At 35.2% G+C, this 21534-nt stretch overlaps 1 protein-coding gene and 1 non-coding gene across 2 annotated transcripts in view; one reads left to right on the top strand and one right to left on the bottom strand.

Moving 5' to 3' along the window:
- Positions 1–21534, bottom strand: part of ROCK2 (Rho associated coiled-coil containing protein kinase 2) — a 163173-nt gene that overhangs the window by 46440 nt on the left and 95199 nt on the right. Inside the window, exons 5-6 of the mRNA XM_003826972.6 lie at positions 9501–9761; positions 1054–1198 (exon numbers count right to left, since the gene is read on the bottom strand). Of these exons, the coding sequence (XP_003827020.1) occupies positions 1054–1198; positions 9501–9761 (406 nt within the window). The remainder of the gene's footprint in view (positions 1–1053; positions 1199–9500; positions 9762–21534) is intronic.
- Positions 7786–7892, top strand: LOC112439048 (U6 spliceosomal RNA). The gene has a single exon (XR_003027345.1). It is a non-coding gene; the product is annotated as a U6 spliceosomal RNA (small nuclear RNA).

The following is a 21534-nucleotide window of genomic DNA, read 5'->3' as shown; positions in this document are numbered from 1 at the left end:
CCATGCCACGTCACTGGCTTCCTTAGCCAGAAGGTACTAGTATTTTTATGACCCCAGTACTTACAAATGGGAAACATTAGGAATGAAATCTATGATGTAAAGAAAGTTTTGAAATACTTCAGCCTTTCAAATTTTGATTTGGTCATAAAAAAGAAGAAATAACTAAATCTGTCTCTGAGTTTTCTAAAACTGAAATGTTATTATAAAATATATTTATCTTGATAATCAAATGGTAAACACTGTATTTATAATTTATTTCACGAGAATTACAAACAATATATATGCAAGAAGTAAATGGAAGGAATATAGTTGTTTACGAAATCAATTATGTAATTACATAAACTAAAGAGATTTTTACTTCTCTACTACTACTGGGACAAATATTAAGTCTTATATTTAAATATTATAACAAATATGATTGATCAAGAAAATCTTAGAGGGCTAGGTGTGGTGGTTCATCCCTAAAATCCCAGCACTTTGGGAGGCTGAGGTGGGAGTAACACTTGAGGTCAGGAGTTTGAAACTAGCCTGGGCAACATGATGAGACCACTCCCTACAAAAAATGAGAAAAATCAGCCAGGTTTAGTGGCATGTGCTTGTAATCCTAGCTACTTGGGAGGCAAAATGGGATGATCACTTGAGCCTAGAAGGTCAAGGCTGCAGTGAGCCACATTCATGCCACTGCACTCCAGCCTGGGCAACAGAGCGAGACCCTGCCTCAGAAAAAAAAAAAAGAAGGAAAATCTTAGAATGAAGGCCCACTGAAGCTGTAAACTTGCTTCTTGTTCTAATATTTTAATTCAAAAATGTCTGATATATTTTTAATTCTTTTTACATTCTACTTATTCTATTTAATCACCATGCCAGTATCAGGCTTGGTATTAATTTTCCAATTAACAGTCTGCCCTATCAGATACTACTAATTCAAAGTTTCCAGAAATCTAATTCTTCCCTACGACAAAGGCAATTAATTTCCTTATATTCTCAAATTCTTGACTGAAATAAAGTATTATAAGAAGCATTTTGAAAAAAGAAGTTAAAATATTTACTTACCCACTAGCATCTCATAAAGGAAAACACCTACAGACCACCAATCACATTCTCGCCCATAGTAACCATCACCCCCTTGTGATTTCAGAACCTCAGGTGATATATAATCCGGTGTTCCAACTGCTGTATCACAATGTACCATGCCTGTCTGCATGAACAGGAGAGATAAAGAAAAAACAGTTCAGTGTAAAAACACACACTTATAAATGCAATGAATCCATTTATTACTAGATATACAATGATTACATATTGCTAACCAACAGAACTTCACTGCTGACATGACTTCAGGATACAGAGAATAAATACACTGGAAAATGCATTAAAATGCCTAAATTATGGGAGATAGGAATAAACTGTGAACTCTAAAATACAGGAGGCTTCCTCAATGAAAGAAGAAAAAGGTTTGGTAAAATGGAGATTCCATGCAAATCAACAACTTTTCTTTTTCTTATTTCTTACACTATAGTTATGAGGTTAGTACAAAATGTGGTCTTAAGGACACTGACCCAGGAAAAAGAATCATTAGAGAAAGGAAGCTTCCATATTTCCAGAATAAACTGAAGTAATTAAGATAACAAAGGGCCCCAGTTTGGAGACAGAATAAAGAATTGGCTCTTGTATTACCAAGAAAAAAAATGAAGAAATAGATCAAATGTTTAAATTAAAAGATCTTAGAAGTGTGAAAGCTATACTTCCAAGCTATATATTTAGAAATATGCAGCTGTGGCATCAATATATTTGGCATGATGATTTTTAAAAACCACTTATCTGTGTTTAGTTTCAGCAGATAATAAAATAATCCCTCCCTGATGTCTTTTTGACAAGTACAATAACCATTATAGGGGTGTGTGTGTCTGCATGCCGCAAAATTAAATGACTAGAGAAGTATGGTGCTAAATGGTATTTCTTTACCTCTAGCTCTGTCCAACTTGCAATGATTTGAGAGATTAAGTGCCCTTTATTTCCTTTACCTGCCCAGTAAAGAGTGTGTTGCCCACATTCCTCATAAGGAAGCTATACAAACTACCTAATATTGAGTATTATGGCTACCTTGAGAAAAGGAGGTTGAACACATTTTGTAAACCTAATTTATGTAACTTTATATAAAACTTGTTATAGAAAAAATCTTTTCATTCATTCTCAAATTGGCAGAACTAACTCAATGGCTTTATTTTCCCACATATATAGCAAATAGAGAATAAAAGCTATTTTAGTGTGAACAGAAATTTAAAAATAAATGTTATGGAAATAATTGAGCAAACCATGGGAGTAACACTTTGTGTGGATTACTACAAAGGACAAATTATGAACAAGACAGTGCCTGACTTCAAAAGGCAGGGTATACAATTAATTTTTATCATGGACTGTCCTATAGTCTAGACTTCTGTTGGGGGAAAAAATCAATAGAGGCTTATTAGGTTAAAGAAAATTTCCTTATTTCACATACATCCACAGAAATTAAGCTTTTAAAAAATTATATGAGACTTAGCTACTAAAACCAACTTACTGGAGACACACACACACACAAACACAAACACACACATACAACCAAAGGAAAAATTACTTAGCATTCAAAGGTTCAGAGGGAGGAGAAGAAAGGGCAAGATAAGAAAGAATTGGCATAAAGTTAGGCTGTAAAGGATGGATAAGCTAGGGTTTAAAGGAGAGAGGATGGTACGACAGGTTAGATAGAAAAAAAGAGCATAAAGAAACAGGAACAACCTGGTATAAACTTGTTCAAGAAATGCAGTGAAATCCAAATCAACTAAATGTAAAGTTCTACACAATGAAGACTGGAAGGATAAGCTGCATATCAGTGTGAATAACCACTTGCAGAATAAATACTTGGGTAGGACTAAAGATTTTTATTGGTTACAAACTATTATATTCTATATAGTAATAGTAATTACTAATAGTAAACTATATTCACATACTAAACTATGTGAATAACACTCTGCTTTTGGAAAATTAATGTTCTAACCATAATTTTTGGCTAGCATACTGAAGTTTTTAAAACAAACATTTGAAAATGATATTTAAAAATACTTAAAAAGTGTCTTATGTGGAAGCCCTCAAATTATATGAATATGAAATCTACATTTATAACAAGTCTCTAACCCTGTTTAAATGAACTGTGAGAAGGATAAGTAAAAAACTAAAGAGATTGGTTTACCAACAGTGGGTGGGTGGGCAAAGGATGGAAAGAAGGGAGTAATGGGAACAGGGTATGGGAATATGGAGCAAGTGACTCTTCTCTGAGCATACATTTTGCATGGCTCTATCTCCTAAAACCAGAGGAAACTTCACGTATCCAAAAAAAAAAAAAAAAAACATTAAAACCAATCAGGATGTGGGGGGAACTCTAAATGCAACACAAAGAAACAAGAAATGAACTTGTTTTATAAACAAATAATATAACCACATTAGAGAAGGTAGAAAGAAACAAAATAAACTAAGTAACCATGGAAAATAACATCTTAACACAATACTGTAAGACTAATTAAAAACAGAAAGAAGTGTACAAAAATAATATATTTTGGTTAGCAAATCTGTTTGTCACAGGGGTAAGGACTGACAATTCTGAAATAATTTTATGTGTATACTAGGGTTGAACTGGTAAGTAAATATATTGCAGATAATAAGAGCCAAGAGTTTTACTGTTCACAAAAGAAATTACAAAAAAGAAAGGAGGGAGACAAGAATAAACCCAGTGGTGCTGGACTTGAATCAGAGTTATCAGTATGAGCTCCTAATTTTTAATATGCTATATATACAGACATATTCAGAATTAAATATAAACATGTGTGCATGTGGTTTATGGTTTAGTACATTTAGTATATACAATATATACCCCCTAACTCTGTCAGCTGGCAGGGCCTAGAAGTAATGACAGTCCAGAAGCAATGAGCACATCTAGCACCCAATTATTGATTTATAAATACCATTCTTTAATAAAAAGAATCAGAGCTTCTTGGAGAAGTAAGTGATTCCAGAAGTGAGACAGAGAAAATATAAGACAAGTCTTGAACATTGTATAGTGTCAAAAAATAAGAAAATGCTCCAAAAGGGGGATATGTGGAAAGGACAAAGAAGTCAACCTAAGGAGCTTTCACAAGATGGCAGACTTTGGACTGAGTTTCAAAATATGAACAAGAATTTTCCAGGCAGAGTTTTAGACAGCATATACGTAGGCCAAGAATCATGATATATCATAGTACAGAAAGAACTACATGTAACTCAAGACTTCTAAGCCATAAAGTACTGTCAAATGATAGAGAATAGGGTACAAAAGCAGGCAGGGGGTCGTATCAGAAGAAATTTCATGCGACAAGCTAAGGAGTTTGAACTTAATTCAGTAGATGACAGAAATCTACTGAAGGGTATTAAGCTGGAGAGCCAGATAATCAAGTATGCATTTTCAAAAGGTTTCTCAAATTATTTTATTTTAAATGTATCAGATTAAATGTGTATTTTCTAAATATATTTGATGTGTTATCATGGTCAAAAAATATCATAAATCGAGATAACTTACTGAAAACACAAAACTGGTCAATCAGAAATCTTGGAGTTGGTCTAAAAACAACTGAAATGCTTCCTATAAAGGTGGAAAAAAAACTGTAAATGGAATTTTTAATAACAGAATCACTGAATGCTTCTGTTTTAGGAAATTCTTCTCTTTTCAGTAAATTCAGTGTTTTCAGTAAATTCTCTGAATTTATGATATTTTGGGCCATAATACATCAAATACATTTAGCAAATACATATTTAATATGATACATTTAAAATAATCTGAGAAACCTTTTGAAAATGCATACCTTTTTTTAAAAAAATTACTTAAAAAGAAAAGCTACCAGTTAGCTTTTAAAAAATTATATCTTCTATTTAGTCAAATGGTATATGCTAGAATATTAATGGATAAAAATCGTCTTCAGGTAATTTTTTTTTTCTTCAGGTAATTTTTTTTTTTCTTTTTGAGACAGAGTCTCGCTTTGTCACCCAGGCCGGAGCGCAGTGGCACGAACTTGGCTGACTGTAACCTCCGCCTCCTGGGTTCAAGCGATTCTCCTGCCTCAGTCACCTGAGTAGGTGGGACTATAGGCCCACGCCATCATGCCCGGCTAATTTTTGTGTTTTTAGTAGAGATGGGGTTTCACCATATTAGCGAGGCTGGTCTCGAACTCCTGACCTCAGATGATCCACCCACCTCAGCCTCCCAAAGTGCTGGGGTTACAGGCATGAGCCATTGTGCCTGGCCTCTTCAGGTAATTTAAAATACTAACATATAAAGTGGTCTTAAAAGGAGGTAAAGGTTGCTATAAAATGCATGACACGCAAAGAGTACACCCAACATAGCAGTAGCTCTCAACTATTACTGAGACACATCTACATATAAATATCTTACAATGTGACTCTGACTCACATTTAGATAAGTTTTTTTTTTTCTGAGAGAATAAGGGTGACGGCAACTGCATCCAGAAAGTTGTGTAATATACAATTTATCAATTATATAATTTAATGAGATACTATTACTCTTAATTCTGATAGTGACAAATCATTTTAGTCCTTGTAAGTTTATAGTTGTATTTTATTTTTGCTTTTATCCATGGCATAACATTTTATAGGAAGTCAGGATGGCTGAAAAATAATTTGAGCATATATGTCTATATTATAGATAAAGTGTTGGCTAATTTTTCCTGTAAAGGGCCAGACTCTAAATATTTTGGCTTTGTGGGCCACACAGGGTCTCCGTCACATATTTTTCTTCTTTTTTTTAAACAAACTTTTAAAAATGTAAAAGTTATTTCTGGCATGTAAGCTGTATAAAACCAAGTCACAGTCCCTTCTGTAAGTGGATGAGAATAAAACTATGGACATTTCTTTTTTTTTTTTTTTGAGACAGGGTCTTGCTCTGTCGCCCAGGCTGGAGGGCAGTGGCCTGGCACGATCTCGGCTCACTGCAACTTCCACCCCCTGGGTTCAAGCAATTCTCATGTCTCAGCCACCCAAGGAGCTGGGATTACAGGCATGCACCATCACGCCTGGCTAATTTTTCTGTTTTTAGTAGAAATGGGGGTTCACCTTGTTTCCCAGGCTGGTCTCAAACTCCTGGCTTCAAGCAGTCTGCCCACCCTGGCCTCCCAAAGTGCTGGGATTACAGGTGTGAGCCACCACAGCTGGCCAAAACTATGGACATTTCTAATGGCTTTAGTATAGTAACAATAATCAAACAAAGGCACATGAAGTGTTGAGCCTTAAACTTGCAATAAGACTATTCATGTTAAAAACTAATAGAAAATTATAAATCCAATGTACTATAGTTTTTAATAAAAAACTCTTTTGTTCTTAAACATTGTATAATTATCCTTAGTATTGCTTGAGGAATGGAGATCTGGGGTAAAACAACATTTTAAAAGTTCAGTATTTGTTAAAAAACATCTTTGACTACATCAGAATGAAGGAGTTCTATTCAAACAAAGGAAGGCATAGATGGGTAACACAATGGAAGATGATATCAGCAATATCTATGGAATCACTATCTAGATTATATAAGCAATCCCTGTACATGAACAAGAAACCAATTTAAAAGAGTTAAAAGATATAAACAAGTAATTCACAAAACAGAAATGACTGACAAATATATGAAGAGAGGTTTGTCATCATTAGTTACAAGATTAACATAACTGGTCAGGCACAGTGCCTCACACCTGTAATCCCAGCATTTTAGGAGGCTGAGGCAGGAGGATCACTTGAGCCCAGGAGTTTGAGATCAGCCTAGGCAACATAGAGAGATACTGTCTCTATGAAATATAAAAAAATGAACCAGGCATGGTGGTGCACGCCTGTTGTCCCAGCTACTCAGGAGGCTAAGGAGGGAGGATCCCTTGAGCCCAGGGGTTTCGGGCTACAGTGAGCTATGATTACACCACTACACTCCAGCCTGGGCAATAGAGGAGACCGTGTCTACAATAACAACAAAAAAAGATTAATGTAATTTTTACAAATCTTATTTTTTTCTTGGCAACCTTAGTCCAATAAGATGAACATAATTGTTTAAAGATACTACTGTATATCAATGGAACTGGTAACCCTTAGAGAACTGAATAGTAAGTGTTAGCAAGGATATGGGGAGACAAGATCTCTCGTGTACTAGTAGTAAGTAGTTAGAAACATTCACAGCCATTCTGGAGATCGGGCAATTCTTTCTTTATGTACCCTCTGATGTAGTAGTTTCACTTCTATGTTTATATTTAGAGAACCCCCTGTAAGCATATACATGGGACATATATAAAGATGTTCAAGATAGTATTGTTGTTAGCAGGGATTTGGAGGTGACCTAGAAATCGAACATCCAAGGAATAATAAGGTAAATTGATTGATAGATACTATGGAATACTAAGCAGCAGAAAGAAGCAATGAACTAACTGACATCAGGGAGAGATATAAAAACAATGCTGAGTAACAACAGCAAACAAAATGACATCTATATCAAGATACTGTTTATACCAGCTAAGAACATATAGTACACTATACTAATAATCTGCAAAAACGTATGGTGAACATATACTAGCTATCTATTAGGGAGAGGAAAGACAGAATGAGACAGAAACTGAATGGAGGAAAATATAAAATAAAAGCAAGATGAGGCCTTCGTGTTGACTACTCATGACAATAAACTATGAACCAAGGAGTATAATTAACTCAACTGTCTGTATCTGAGTTTAAAAACAGCAAACCGTGCTTACTTAGGCAGCACATATACTAAAATTAGAATGATACAGACAAGATTAGCATGGCCCCTGCACAAGCATAACATGCAAATTCTTGAAGCAGTCCATATTTTTTAAATTTATTAAAAATAATAAATAAAAATAAATAAAAGTAAAAATAGTAAACAAAATTAGGCCATGTTTTACTTTGCCTTATAAAGAGACAATTTAAGTATTTGCTTACATGCTTATACAATTATTCTGTAGGTACCATATTCTATCCCGTTCCCCATATTCTTCTTCTCTACACCTTTCTCTCCTTAACCACCCTTATCTTCCCTAAAAACATGTGGTATGACTTATTTGTCTGTACCCTAGCGCCAAAAGTTTTTGGTTTAATGAAAATCGCAATACATTCATGGAAATACAACACCAAAACATCTTCTCTTATGTATAGCAGACATAAGTTTAGCATTCTATTAGGAAATTATTTCATACTTCATTTTCATTAAAGATAATTTGCACTGTTAATCATTTCACACTATATTATACCAAATACCACAAGAGGGAGCTTTGGGTACAATAAAAAACTCCACCTATTAAACATTGATTAAGGGTTGCAGAATATAACAGACTCTATCAAAAAGACCAAAAATATATAGGGATATTAAGTTCTAGCTGGATAGATTAAGATGGACAAAAATGGCCCACAAAGTATAGCACAAATTCTGACTATGTGAGGAAATTATGGACATTATGACATTAAAGAATGATCAGTCAGGTCAGGATTATCAGAAGGAACCTTAAAGCCGAGGTAAAATCTGAGATGAGCTTAGAAGCTGGAATGCTGATGAAGGTAAAATGATCAATGTAAGTGAATGTCATACAGGTGGCATGAACAAGTTAAGAGGTAGAGAGAAAATTACCTTAACTCAAAATAAACATTTGACTAGGTAACTACCAAGAAATAAGATTGGCTTTATAAGCATACTGGAAAGTTATAAAAAACATACAAAAGATGAAATACAATTTGCTGTCAATATATATTAACATTTATAAGTCGACTCCTAGGACCAACAGGGTAATACAAAGGAAACAGAACCCGATCCCTCTCCATCAAGAATTACTTACTGCACACTTACAGAGAAAAGGGCAAGATATATAAATTTTACAACCAAAATAAATCAGTATCATAATTAGCTATGAGGTTAATGCCACTGAACCTATTAATCATAATATGAATTGATCAACAGGTAAAGCATCGCAACAGATGATGTTCCCAAATTTATTCTGTGTGGTTGATGCAGACGGAGTGACGAGGAGGTTGTAACATAAATTTCTTTACTTACTTTTACCTCCTCTTAAAGAAAAAAATGCAGAAGTAACAATGGTGGTGAAAATACCTATTTACCTTAATTTAGATTTTGTGTCCTTCTTCACCTAGATTATACATATGAACCGGTTTTGATTGGTAGCAAATGCTTGTCAACAGTCTATGAGGAAGATAACTAAGCTAAGTTTTTATTTCTCTTGATAAGTACTCTAGAGCTACATAAATGATTACAAAAGAAATGTTTTAAGTTGGTTAAGGAAATGTTTTAAGTTGGTTATATCTTGTTTGGGTGCTATACAGTTATGAAAACTAAATTTACCTTTGTTCAAAACTATGAAGACCTGACTTAAAGTATTTCATTTATTTCTGTCCCTCAAAACACTATCGTTTTAAATAATTTGCTTACTTACTTCATCCATCTTCATACACGTGCCAAAATCTGCTAATTTTAGATGTCCATGTTTATCCAAGAGCATGTTGTCAGGCTTCACATCTCTGTGTATTAAACCCATGGAGTGTATTGCATCCAGAGCAAGAACAACTTCAGCAGTGTAAAATTTGGCCCATTTTTCAGGCACATCGTAATTACTCATAAGGTTTACAAGGTCTCCACCAGGCATGTACTCCATTACCATGTACAGATACCTATCATCTTGAAAGGCATAAAAAAGCTGGAAAACAAAAGGAAAAGGAAAAATTTTTAAAAACCCAAACCAAAAATCATAATCAGAACAAAAATTTAAAAAACTATTATTACTATTGAAAAAGGCAAACTATTTTATAACCAAAACTAAAATTTATGAGATCTTTTATTTTAGACTCAGGCATATGTAATGGATAAACAGTATCAGACAAAATTTTTATATGGGTACCTTATTCAAGCATAAATGAATATTTCCCCTCATGGAGAACACAATACAAAAGAAACTATTTAAATAGAAACATTTAAGAAAGAAACAAACAGGAATAAGGAACATTAAAGGTGAAAGAATGACAGAAGAATTCACTATAATTTAAAGAAAACAGCTTTCTGAACAAACTACTGCACCTAACTCACACAGAAAAGAGCAGAGGAGGTAGGAGCAATTTAAAAAAATCTAGAGATACTAGATTCAACGGATACAAGAAGAGGGAATAAGCCCCATATCAATGGAAAGAATGAGTCACTGGTAGCCATATTTGGAAGAGGCGAAACTCTTCTCTCCCCTTCCCCATCACCTTGTTCATGATAAACAAGAGACATTCAGTGTACTGAGACTATAGCAGTAGCATTGGGACCAGAGAAAGAAGATACCAGTCCAGGTTGCTACTGACCCCCCAGACAGACAGAGAAACCATAATGTCTGAAGAAAACCTATCTGTACATTCTACCAAACAGTATGTCACACCCCTCCCAGAAACAAGCAATGCAAACACAAGTCTTCCACAGACAAACAGGGAAAAGATAAAACTAAGAATCAATATTTGAGAAAAACCAACATCATGAAATAGAGAAAACAGCAATTTGAGAAACAAAAATAATACTCAAGGAAATGTTTAATAGGACAAACCGAAGACAGCTTTAAAAATGTAAAATCAACCAGGCGTGGTGGCTCACACCTGTAATCTCACCACTTTGGGAGGCCGAGGCAAGTGGATCACCTGAGGTCAGGAGTTCGAGACCAGCCTGGCCAACGTGGTGAAACCCTGTCTCTACTAAAACTATAAAAAATTAGCCAGGCGTAGTGGCAGGCACCTGTAATCCCAGCAACTTGGGAGGCTGAGGCAGGAGAACTGCTTGAACCCCGGAGGCGGAGGTTGCAGTGAGTCGAGATTACACCATTGCACTCCAGCCTGGGCAACAAGAGCAAAACTCTGTCTCAAAAGAAAACAAAAAATATATGTAAAATCGATACCCTCAAAAGGGTAACAGATGTCACATCAATTAAACGTTAGGCTGATATGAGGACCAAAAAAACCCTGAAGTCTAAGAATTCACTATATGACTGATGATAGACAAACATTACAGTTAGAAAACTGAGCAAATGAATGTTCTCTGAACACACTGAAGGAGTAAGAGATGAAATACAGAGCAATGTCAGAAAAGCACCAATGTCTACCTAAAAGTAGTTCTAGAGAGTATGTAGACTAGAACAAAGGAATAGTAAACAAAAATTTCTAGAAATGAGTAAAGTTAAAAATCTAAGATCAAGAAAACCTCTAAATGAAACTGATACTTTATACAGCTAGGGCTAAATTTTCAGAAATCCAAGAGAAAAATCCTGTTTCCAAAAAATGCCATGTACACAAAAACATAAAATCATATTGGCAACAAACCTCTCAGCCAACATACTGAATATAAAAGGCAACATAGCTATATCTTCAAAGTTTTGAGGGAAAATAATTTTGATTCTAGAATATGGCAGACAAGAAAACAAAGGAGATGACAAAATGAAATTTTATAATTGACAGACCATTTTCAAAAAAATTATTCAAGAATATAGTTTGACAAAATGAAGAATAGCTGGGCACAGCAGTGGCTCATGCCTGTAATCCCAGCATTTTGGGAGGCCGAGGCAGGCAGATCACCTGAGGTCAGGAGTTTGAGATCAGCCTGGCCAACATGGCAAAACCCCCATCTCTACTAAAATTACAAAAATGAGCCAGGAATGGTGGCGCATGCCGTAATCCCAGCTAATCGGGAGGCTGAGGTGGGAGAATTGCTGGAACCCGGGAGGCAGAGGTTGCACTGAGCCGAGATCGTGCCACTGCATTCCAGGCTGGGCGACAGAGTGAGACTTTGACTAGGGGGGAAAAAAGGAATAAATCCAAGTAAGAGGATTATTATGTGAGACATAATTTTAAAATGGAAGGCATCAGGATGAAGAGAAGGAAGAAATAGGAAAGCATGATAAGGCTGGTTACCAAATTGAGAAAGTGTGTGTGTGTGTGTGTGTGTGTGTCTGTTGTGTGTGTCAGTGTACAACATGTTTAAATGATTAAAGGAAATATGAAAATAAATGAAGAGACCACCTCATGTACATGGATTGGAAGAATCAATACTATCAAAATGGCAACTCTCCCCAAATTGATCATTATATTCAATGCAATCTCCATCTCAATCCCAGTGGGTCTTTTCCAAAAACCAACAAGCAGGTCCTAAAATTTATTTGGAAATGCAAAGGACTCAGAAAAGCCAAAACAATCTGGAACTAGAACAAAGCAGGAGGACTTACATTTCCCAATTTCAAAACTTACTACAAAATTACAATAATCAAGACAATACTGGCCAGGCACGGTGGCTCATGCCGGTAATCCCAACACTTGAGGAGGCCTAAGTGGGAGGATGACTTGAGGCCAGGAATTTGAGACCAGCCTGGGCAACAAAGTGAGACTGTGTCTCTACACAAATATTAAAAATTAGCCAGGAATGGTCGCACACCTGTAGTCCCAGCTACTTGGGAGGCTGAGGTGGGAAGATCGCTTGAGCCCAGGATTTTGAGGTTTACAGTGAGTTACAATTGCACCACTGTACTCCAGTCTGCGCAACAAAGTGAGATATGAGTACTGGCATATGAAAAGATACATAGATCGATTGAACACAGTTGTATAGAACTGAGAACCCAGAAATAAATCCTTGTATTTATGATCAATAAATTTGTTGACAAAGGTGCCAAGGCAATTTAATGAGGGAAAAAATAATTTAAAAAAAAAAGTTTGAACAACTGGATAGCTACAGCCAAAAAGATAAATATTTTTAGACCCTTACCTCACACCATAAGTCAAAAGTTAATTCAAAATGAATTATAGGCCTAAATTTAAGAGTTAAAACTACAAAAATCTTAAAAAAACACAGGAGAATATCTTAATGAACCTAGATTAGACAAAGGTTTCTTAGATGTAACACCAAAAACGCAACTGACAAAATAAAAAACTGATACATGGTATTTCATCAAAATAAAAATTTTCTGGCTTGAAAGATACTATTAATAAGATGAGAAGATGAACCACAGGTTGGGAGGAAATATTTACAAGTGATATATATATAGCATTGGTCATTAGGGAAATGCACACTAAAACCACAATGACATACCACTTAACACCCATCAGAATAGCTATACTAAAAAAGACAGAAAATAGTTAAGTGTTGATGAGAATGCAAAATGGCACAACCACTTTGGAAAGCAGTTTGATAATGTCTTACAAAGTTAAACATAAATGTAGCAAACAATCAAGGATTCCACGCCTATGTACCTACCTAAAAGAAATGAAATATATCCGCCAAAGACTAACAAGCAAATATTCATATCGGCATTATTCATTATTCATAATGGCCAAAAAGTGGAAGCAATTCAAATGTCCATTAACCGGTAAATGAGCAAATAACATGGAGTACATCTGTATACCGTTTCCACCCCAACTGGGTGTTCTGCAATGCAATTCTGACATTAACCATCAAGGCTTGGTATGAGATCCCACAAGTGAAGAGCTCAGTCTTCTACAAAATTTCCCTCACTTCAGAAATCAGCTGCACTTTGGGGATCCCCAGGTTCCCTATATTTTGGACTTACTGGCTACAAATTCAGGGGTTCCCACAACCTCCTCAGGCTTAACAATTTACTAGGATGACTCACAGAACTCAGCACAGTGCTATATTTATGATTACAGTTTTATTATAAAGGATGCACACAGGACAAAGTGTGGAAGAGATTACAGAGCTTCTCCACCCTCTCTGTGTAGACTAAAAGTGCATTTCTCTCCTGGCACCAGAACATCAATGTGTTCACCAACCAGTAAGCTCCACTGAGTGTCAGTATCCAGAGTTTCTATAAGAGCCCCATTACACAGACATGATTAATTAAATCACTGGCCGAATGATTAAACTCAATCTCTAATCCTCCCCCAACACCTCCTTCTCCCTCTCCCGGGAGGTCTGGCAGCTAAAAGCCTTAATCTTCTAATCATGTGTTTGGTCTTTTGTAGCGGTCAGCCCTCATCCTGAAGCTATCAGGAGGACACGTGAGTCACCTCACCGGTGTAACAAAGACACTCCTATCACTCAGGAAATTCCAGGGCTTTTGAAGCTCTGTGCCAGAAATGGCAACAAAGACTAGATATATTATTTATTATACCACACCATACAATGGAATACTATTCAGCACTAAAAAGGGATGAAGTATAACAAACGTTACAATGTGGATGAACCTTAAAAACAGTATGCTAAGGAAAAAGTACCAGATGCAAAAGATAACATATTGTATGATTCCATTTATAAGACCTGTCTAGAAAAAGCAAACCTACAGGGACAGAAAGCACATTAATGGTTGCCTGGGGCTCAGAGGGTAATAGGAAATGTCATTGAAGGGTACAAGTGACTTTGTGTACATTCCACTTTGGGATGGTGGAAATGCTCTAAAATCAGATGGTAGTGGTGGTTCCACAATGCTATAAATTTCCTAAAACTCACTAAAGCATACACTTCACGCAGGTGAATTTTATGCTATGCAAATTATACCTCAATAAAGTTCTATTATAAAGTTGTCTTACAAAGGTATAAAAAGTTGCATACCTCAATAAAGTTGTATAGTTATTATACCTCAATAAAATTAATTTTGAAAACTTAAATGTGCATGTTAAAATGGTAAACACAGCCACTAGAACAACAGAAAAGAGATACCGTATATCTTTTCCATCAGAGTAAAGACAACTCTAAATTTACCACAGCTTAAAAACAACTTTCAAAGAATCAAGTTAATCCAGAAATAATAATGTAGTTTTATTTATAAGAGAGAAAAACTGGAAAAAACCTGAATGTCCATTAATAGATGAACAGATAAATTGTCACATCTCCCTACAAGGATATATGTAATAAAAGTAATCAAAAGGAATGAAATATTGATATACATCATGGATGAATCTCAAAACAATTTTGTGGAGTCAAATAAGCCAAATAGAATGGGACTGAAGTTAGAGCAGATACTGTAGAAGAGAAGATCCATGAACTTAAGGACATAGCAAAAAAACTATACAAAATGAAGCATGCAAAGAAAAAAAGACTGGTGGGAAAAAGAGTATCAGTTACCTATGGGACAACATCAAGCAGATTACACATGTGTAACTGAAGTCTGAGAAAGGGGATAGGGGCTTAGGAGACAGAAGCTGAGACAGAAAAAACATTTAAAGAAATAATGGCCTAACTACCTCCAAGTTTGATGAACTCTATAAACCCATAATTCTAAGAAACTCCAATAAATACCAAGCAAGGTAAGCTAAGCTAATTAAAGTATTGTGTTACTGGTGGCAAGAACAGATAAATGATGCAGTGAGACACAGAACCCCAAAACAGATCTATGCACAGATGGATAAATGCATGACAACATAAGGAGTTAACATACACCAGTGGGGAACAGAAAGTTTTGTCAATATGTAATGTTGGAACAACTGAATATCCATATGGAAACACGTAAAATTGAATCCTTAAGTAACACTATTAAAAAATCCATTCTGGGCTGATCATAGGTGCTATGGTCTGAATGTTTTGTGTTCCCTCAAAATTCATATGAAATCTTAATGACGGTATAACACCGTCATCCTAAGGTGATGGTATTAGGAGAAGGGGCTTTTGGGAAAATGAGTAGGTCATGGAGGTCACTTGAGCCACCTTGTTAGCATAACATGAAGTCAGCCATCATAAATGGGTTTACTGCCCTTGTAAAATAGGCCCAAGGGAGCTTATTCACCCCCTTCTACTGTGTGAGGACACAGAGACAAGGTGCCATATATAACAAAGTGGATTCTCACCAGACAACAAATCTGCCAGGACTTTGATCTTGGACTTCCCAGCATCCAGAACTTTGGGAAATAAATTTCTGTTGTTTATAAGCTACCTGGTTCATAGTATTTTGTTATAGGAGCCCTAATGGACCATGATAGGACAGATTAATAGGGAAAAAATAAAAGTCAGAAAGGTAACATAGCACAATATCTTCATGCTCTCAAGGTAGGGACAAATTTTACTGAACACAAAAGGCCATTAACCATAAAAGTTTGATTAAACTTTTACTGCATTAAAATTATGAATTACTATTCATCAAAACATACTATAAAAGGAGTCAGAAGTCAAGCCGCACAGAGGGTATCAGAGCTCAGGAAGGGAAGGAGGACCATTCACGTGTGAGGATGGGTGCCATGGGATACCAAAGCCCAAGTGAGACAGAGGAGGGACGGGATTCTACCCCTACCTTGACCTTCCTTCCAGATGATGGCTGGAATTTGAGGAAACCAAGATAAGCAGAATCCCACCCTAAATCTTATCAGGTGCCACACTCACTGAAGTATGATCTTGAAGAAACTAAAATACACAGCATCCCACCTTAAATCTTACTCAAGGGAGTTAATCCTATCGCCCATATGTGCATAAGACCAGAAGAATGGCTAATCTCTACCCCTTGCCTCCTTACAATACTAAACTCCCCACCCAGGGAGGAGCTTATTCACCATTTTGTTATCATGCCATGTGTGTACTACCATGATTTCTCACTGCGCCTGCACACCTTGTGCTCCACCCTGCACATGTAATGACATTCAAGTATCTCATGCTTATTTATGTCATCATGGTTCTTAAAACAACAAAAAGACCTGTCCTCGGGGAGCCAGCTGGAGAACTCTCTCTCTAGTGCTCTCCTTTGTGTTCTAACATCGGCCATGAATAAAGCCTTGTCTGGGACACTTTCTTGCCTCATTTCACTTTCTAGTGCCTGGGACCCTAGGAACCTGTGGTTGGTAACACAAACAGGGTCCAAAGGACATCCAAGCAAAGGGGCAGCCTAGTGGGGGATATTACAGCCAAAAAGGTTGAGGAGTCAAGGGAAGACTGAGGAAATGTTCAAAACTGAAAGAAAATAAATGTGATGTGGTTTGAAACTGGATCCTCCTGCTATAAAAGACATTACTGGGACAACTGGTGAAAACCTGATTGGGATCTGAATATTAATCAGTAATGTATCAATGTTAATTTCCTCATTTTGAAGCAGCATTTTTGGCCCAAATGTAAGCGCAATGGAAATATCCATATTTCAAAATCTATTTGAACTTTCCAATCAAGGGGCTTCTTCCATCTAATCTTCAATTAGAAATGATTAACCTGTAACTATCAAAAGAAGAATTTAAAAATTTTCTGAAAATGACTTCTCCAAGTGATAAATATGGTAAATCAAAATTATATGCTTGAAGTCAACATTAACAGTCATAAATAATGTATTAGTATGTACTCCTGATATGACAGCATGAAAATGGCACTTTAACTCTGCAGTCTTTCTCCCAAAAACCCATAACCCTAGTATAATTAATAAGAAAAACATCAGACAAATTCCTACAGAGGAGCATCCACATCCTACAGTATAATTCATGTACTCCTCCAAACTGTCAAGGTCATCAAAAACAAGGAAAGTATGAGAAACTGTCACAGCCAAGAAGAGCCTAGGAAGACACGATAACTAAATGTAATGTGGCATTCTGGATGGGATCCTGAAACAAAGAACATAGGTAAAAATTTTAAAAATCTAAATAAAGACTTCAGTTTAATGTATCAATACTGGTTCATTCATACATTTGTAATAACAGGGAAAACTGTATTGGGGATAGATAGGAACTCTATACTGTCTGCTCAATTTTTCTATAAATCTACAACTTTAAAAAACAATCATACGTTAGTGGATAATTATAGTACGTGACAATACCTAGCTGTGTGAAAGGACATTTTCACAGATGAATATGTAAAATATTTTTACACACCAGCATTAACAGATGAGTATTTGCACTTAATTTTGATGATAGGAAACACTAATTGTAGACCCCAGTTGAGCAAACATTCAGAAAAGAATTTCATTCTTGTCATTAGTAGACCTGTATTTTTAAAATTGTATTTATTATCTCTTGAATTTTATCAATAAAAACTGTGTAGAAATTTGTTTTCTCATTATATAAATACTTATGTAATATCTTCAACTTTGCCTCTTAGGTTGCAAAGCCTAAATATTTACCATCTGGCCCTTTACCAAAAAATGTTTGCAATTCCTGGCATAAATGAAATGAGATTGGCCATGGTTGGTAATTGTTGAAGCTGGGTGAACTGTACATGGGGATTCAATATACTTTTTTCTTCTACTTTGGGATATATTTGAAATTTATCATAATACATTTTTAAAATGGAAAAATGTATCATTAGGCTGGGTGCAGTGGCTCATGTCTATAATAATCCCAGTGCTTTGGTAAGCAGAGATAGGAGGAATGCTTGAGGCCAGGAGTTCGAGACCAGCCTGGGCAACATAGTGAGACCCCGGTCTTTACCAAAGATGAGCCAGGGCATGGTGGTACATGCCTGCAGTACCAGCTACTTGGGAAACGGAGGTGAGAGGATTGTTTGTGCCCAGGAGTTTGAGGGTGCAGTGAGCCATGACCTTGCCACTGTACTAAATACAGCCTGGGCAACAGAGTGAGATCCTGTCTCTAGAAAAAAGAAAAAAAAAAGAATTTTTTTCTAGAAAGCTTTGCAAGTAAGTTCATTCAAGCCTCATGAAATGAATAGTTTATATTTTATATAAACTATATCAAAGCACAGAAAAAAGCAGTATGCTTCCCTATTATGTCTATTAGAGTAGTCTTACCATAATAAGAAAACCAAGAGCCCATGTTTAAATAATTAAATTAAATTAAAGGTCAAATCTCATTATGCACATAGATGCAAAACTACTTAACAAAATATTAGTAAATCAAATTCAGTATCCCGCTTTTAAAAATCACATTATTGCAAATAGCATTTACTTTAAATTTTACACTACTTTGAAATCTTTTTCAGTGCACTATAAAAGATTAGCATATTTCATTTGCTTACTAGTTTATATTCCTTATACATTAGCAATGAAATTTATATTCCTTATACTTTGCTTGATGTATAAAATATAAATTATATTATAAATCATGTATTATTTATAAAATTATATTATAAATTTATAAAAATATAAATTATATTTTAGGCTTAAGGTATAAGGAATATAAATTATTAATAAGCATATGAAAGATGCTGAATCTCGTAAGTAATCAAGGAAGTACAACTTAACACAGTTAACACCTTATTTCTCAAGCATGCAACTAGTAAAAATTTAAAATAGTTACAATATCAAGTATTTGCTAAAACTGTGGTGAAAGAGAACATCTATTGTACAAAGATAATGTAAACTTGTAAAGAAAAATTTTTTAACAAAGCAATCTGGTGCTATCAATCAAAATGTCAAATGTGCATACCATCTGACCTAGCAATCCCAATGCTAGGAATCTATTGTAAAGAAAAACTCACACATGTATAAAAGACAGACCTACAAGCACAGTTAATTACACATCAAGAGCAGCAAATGTTTAAGATAGGTCTGGAGCACCCTGTTACATCACATTGCAAGCAAGCTATCAAAGATTATTAAGGCTTCGTTAAAGGTTTCAGAAACCAACCTCATTCTGATCCCACTGGTCAAAGGTACCACAATTTGAGCATCAATAAGATATTCAAAGGACTGAAACATATCACAAAGGTTTTAAGTCCATGAGTTCAAACTGATTCTCCCCCAAAATTGGTCACCCTTATTTTGAAAACTGGTAAATACAATAAAAGAATAAAGCATTTATCCTGTCCTTCCAGTGTGAACTGCACCCTGAGTAACTAACAAGTAAACAGAGAAATATTTTTCTTCACAGAAGTATTCCAGTCACTATAACCAAGGAGGAATGATTGAACTGAAGTATCATTTGACAAATCTTAATAAATGATATATCAAGACACTGAGCACAAATAGCTGGTAACACACCAGATAACCAAACATTAGTCTTCTTATAGGTGGCCTATGAACCTGGCCTATGAAGTAGTCCTATACCGTCCCCTTCCAAAGTGAAACCTGAATCTGATCAAGCCTCTATATCTAACAACCAATTTACAAAAATACAAGTGAGAGAGAAACATGTTAAACTACACCACAAGAAGAGATCAGCAAAATCTAGGTTTCTTCAACCTGGGGACAAAAGTAAATGAAAGAAGAGGGAAACTCTCTACATTGAGAGATTTAAAAGATATACCTGAACTTAAATTTTTTTTTAATGCCAAAACTAAACTAAGGTGTTTAGGGGTACACATCTGGGTGATAAAACTACAAAGGAAAGCAAGGAAGCATTTGCCATAAAAATAAGAACACTAGAAAAACACAGCAAACTGGATATATAAATGGCTTTAAAAAGACAAAGTCCTCTCTACCCGCAAATGAATAAAAGTTTTTAAAATATGTCAATATTTATCTGTTGAATTCAGAAATCACCCTAATAATATATTTCTAAGAAATACAGATAGGCCCAAGATTTAACCTATTACTGTGGCTAATTTATATTAACAAAAATGAAAAGTGATATTTCTAACAAAAGTATAGTAACTATGGGGGTATTAATACAATTAAATATTTAATAGTCATTTAAAAATAAGAGCTGAGATTTGGAAAACTGAAATAGTCCAATAAAATTAATTATAGGCATATCCAATGACTCATTAATTTCACTGCAATGTAGATTCCTAAAAGAAATGTGTGAACATATGTACCAAAATCCTTATGAAAGAACACTCAAAGCAGCATTATTCATTATAGTCAAAAAGGAGAAACAACACAAATGTCCATTAAGTGATGAATGAACGAAGTGTGGTACAACCATGTAACAGAATACTATTTAACCATAATAAGAAATTAAGTGTTGATACATGCTATAACATGAATGAATGAATGTCAAAACATTAGGCTAGGTGAAAGATGTCACAAAAGACATACATACATGTTGTGTGATTGATTTATAGGAAGCTTTCAGAATAGGCAAATCCATAAAGACATAAAATAGAATAGCAGTTGGCAAGGGCAGGGGGGCAGGTGGAATTGGAGGAATAAATGCTAATTGGTCCAGGGCTTCTTTGGAGGGTGAGAAAAATGTCCTAAAATTAGGTAATGGTGATGGTTGTACAATTCTGTGAAAATATTCAAAATCATTGAATAAAACAATAAATAAAAATAAGTCAGTCACTTTGACAAGTTTTCACAAAAAGTCAAACATTTTATACACATAAATATAATGGGGAATGGAATGTTGTTCTTTACCCAGAGAGATAAGCATATGAAGGCCACAATTATAATCGGATTTACTTTTTCAATTGTACTATGTTTCACTATTGGTTTGCTTCCTCAGATCCATTATCTCAATTACTTCAATAATCAGCAGATTTTCTTCTATCTCAATTAACACTTTATAAAGGTTCACATAGCAGAATTAAAGATCAAAGAATATCAATTTATGAAATAACCAGAAATGGCAATCCGCTACTATGAAAGCAATTTAAAGCTAAAAGTGAAACAAATACTTTACTGCAATCATTCTTTAATCAGATAA

Source organism: Pan paniscus, chromosome 12, assembly GCF_029289425.2.
Source record: "Pan paniscus chromosome 12, NHGRI_mPanPan1-v2.0_pri, whole genome shotgun sequence".
NCBI lineage: Eukaryota > Metazoa > Chordata > Mammalia > Primates > Hominidae > Pan > Pan paniscus.
This window is presented reverse-complemented; position numbering and strand designations above follow the sequence as displayed.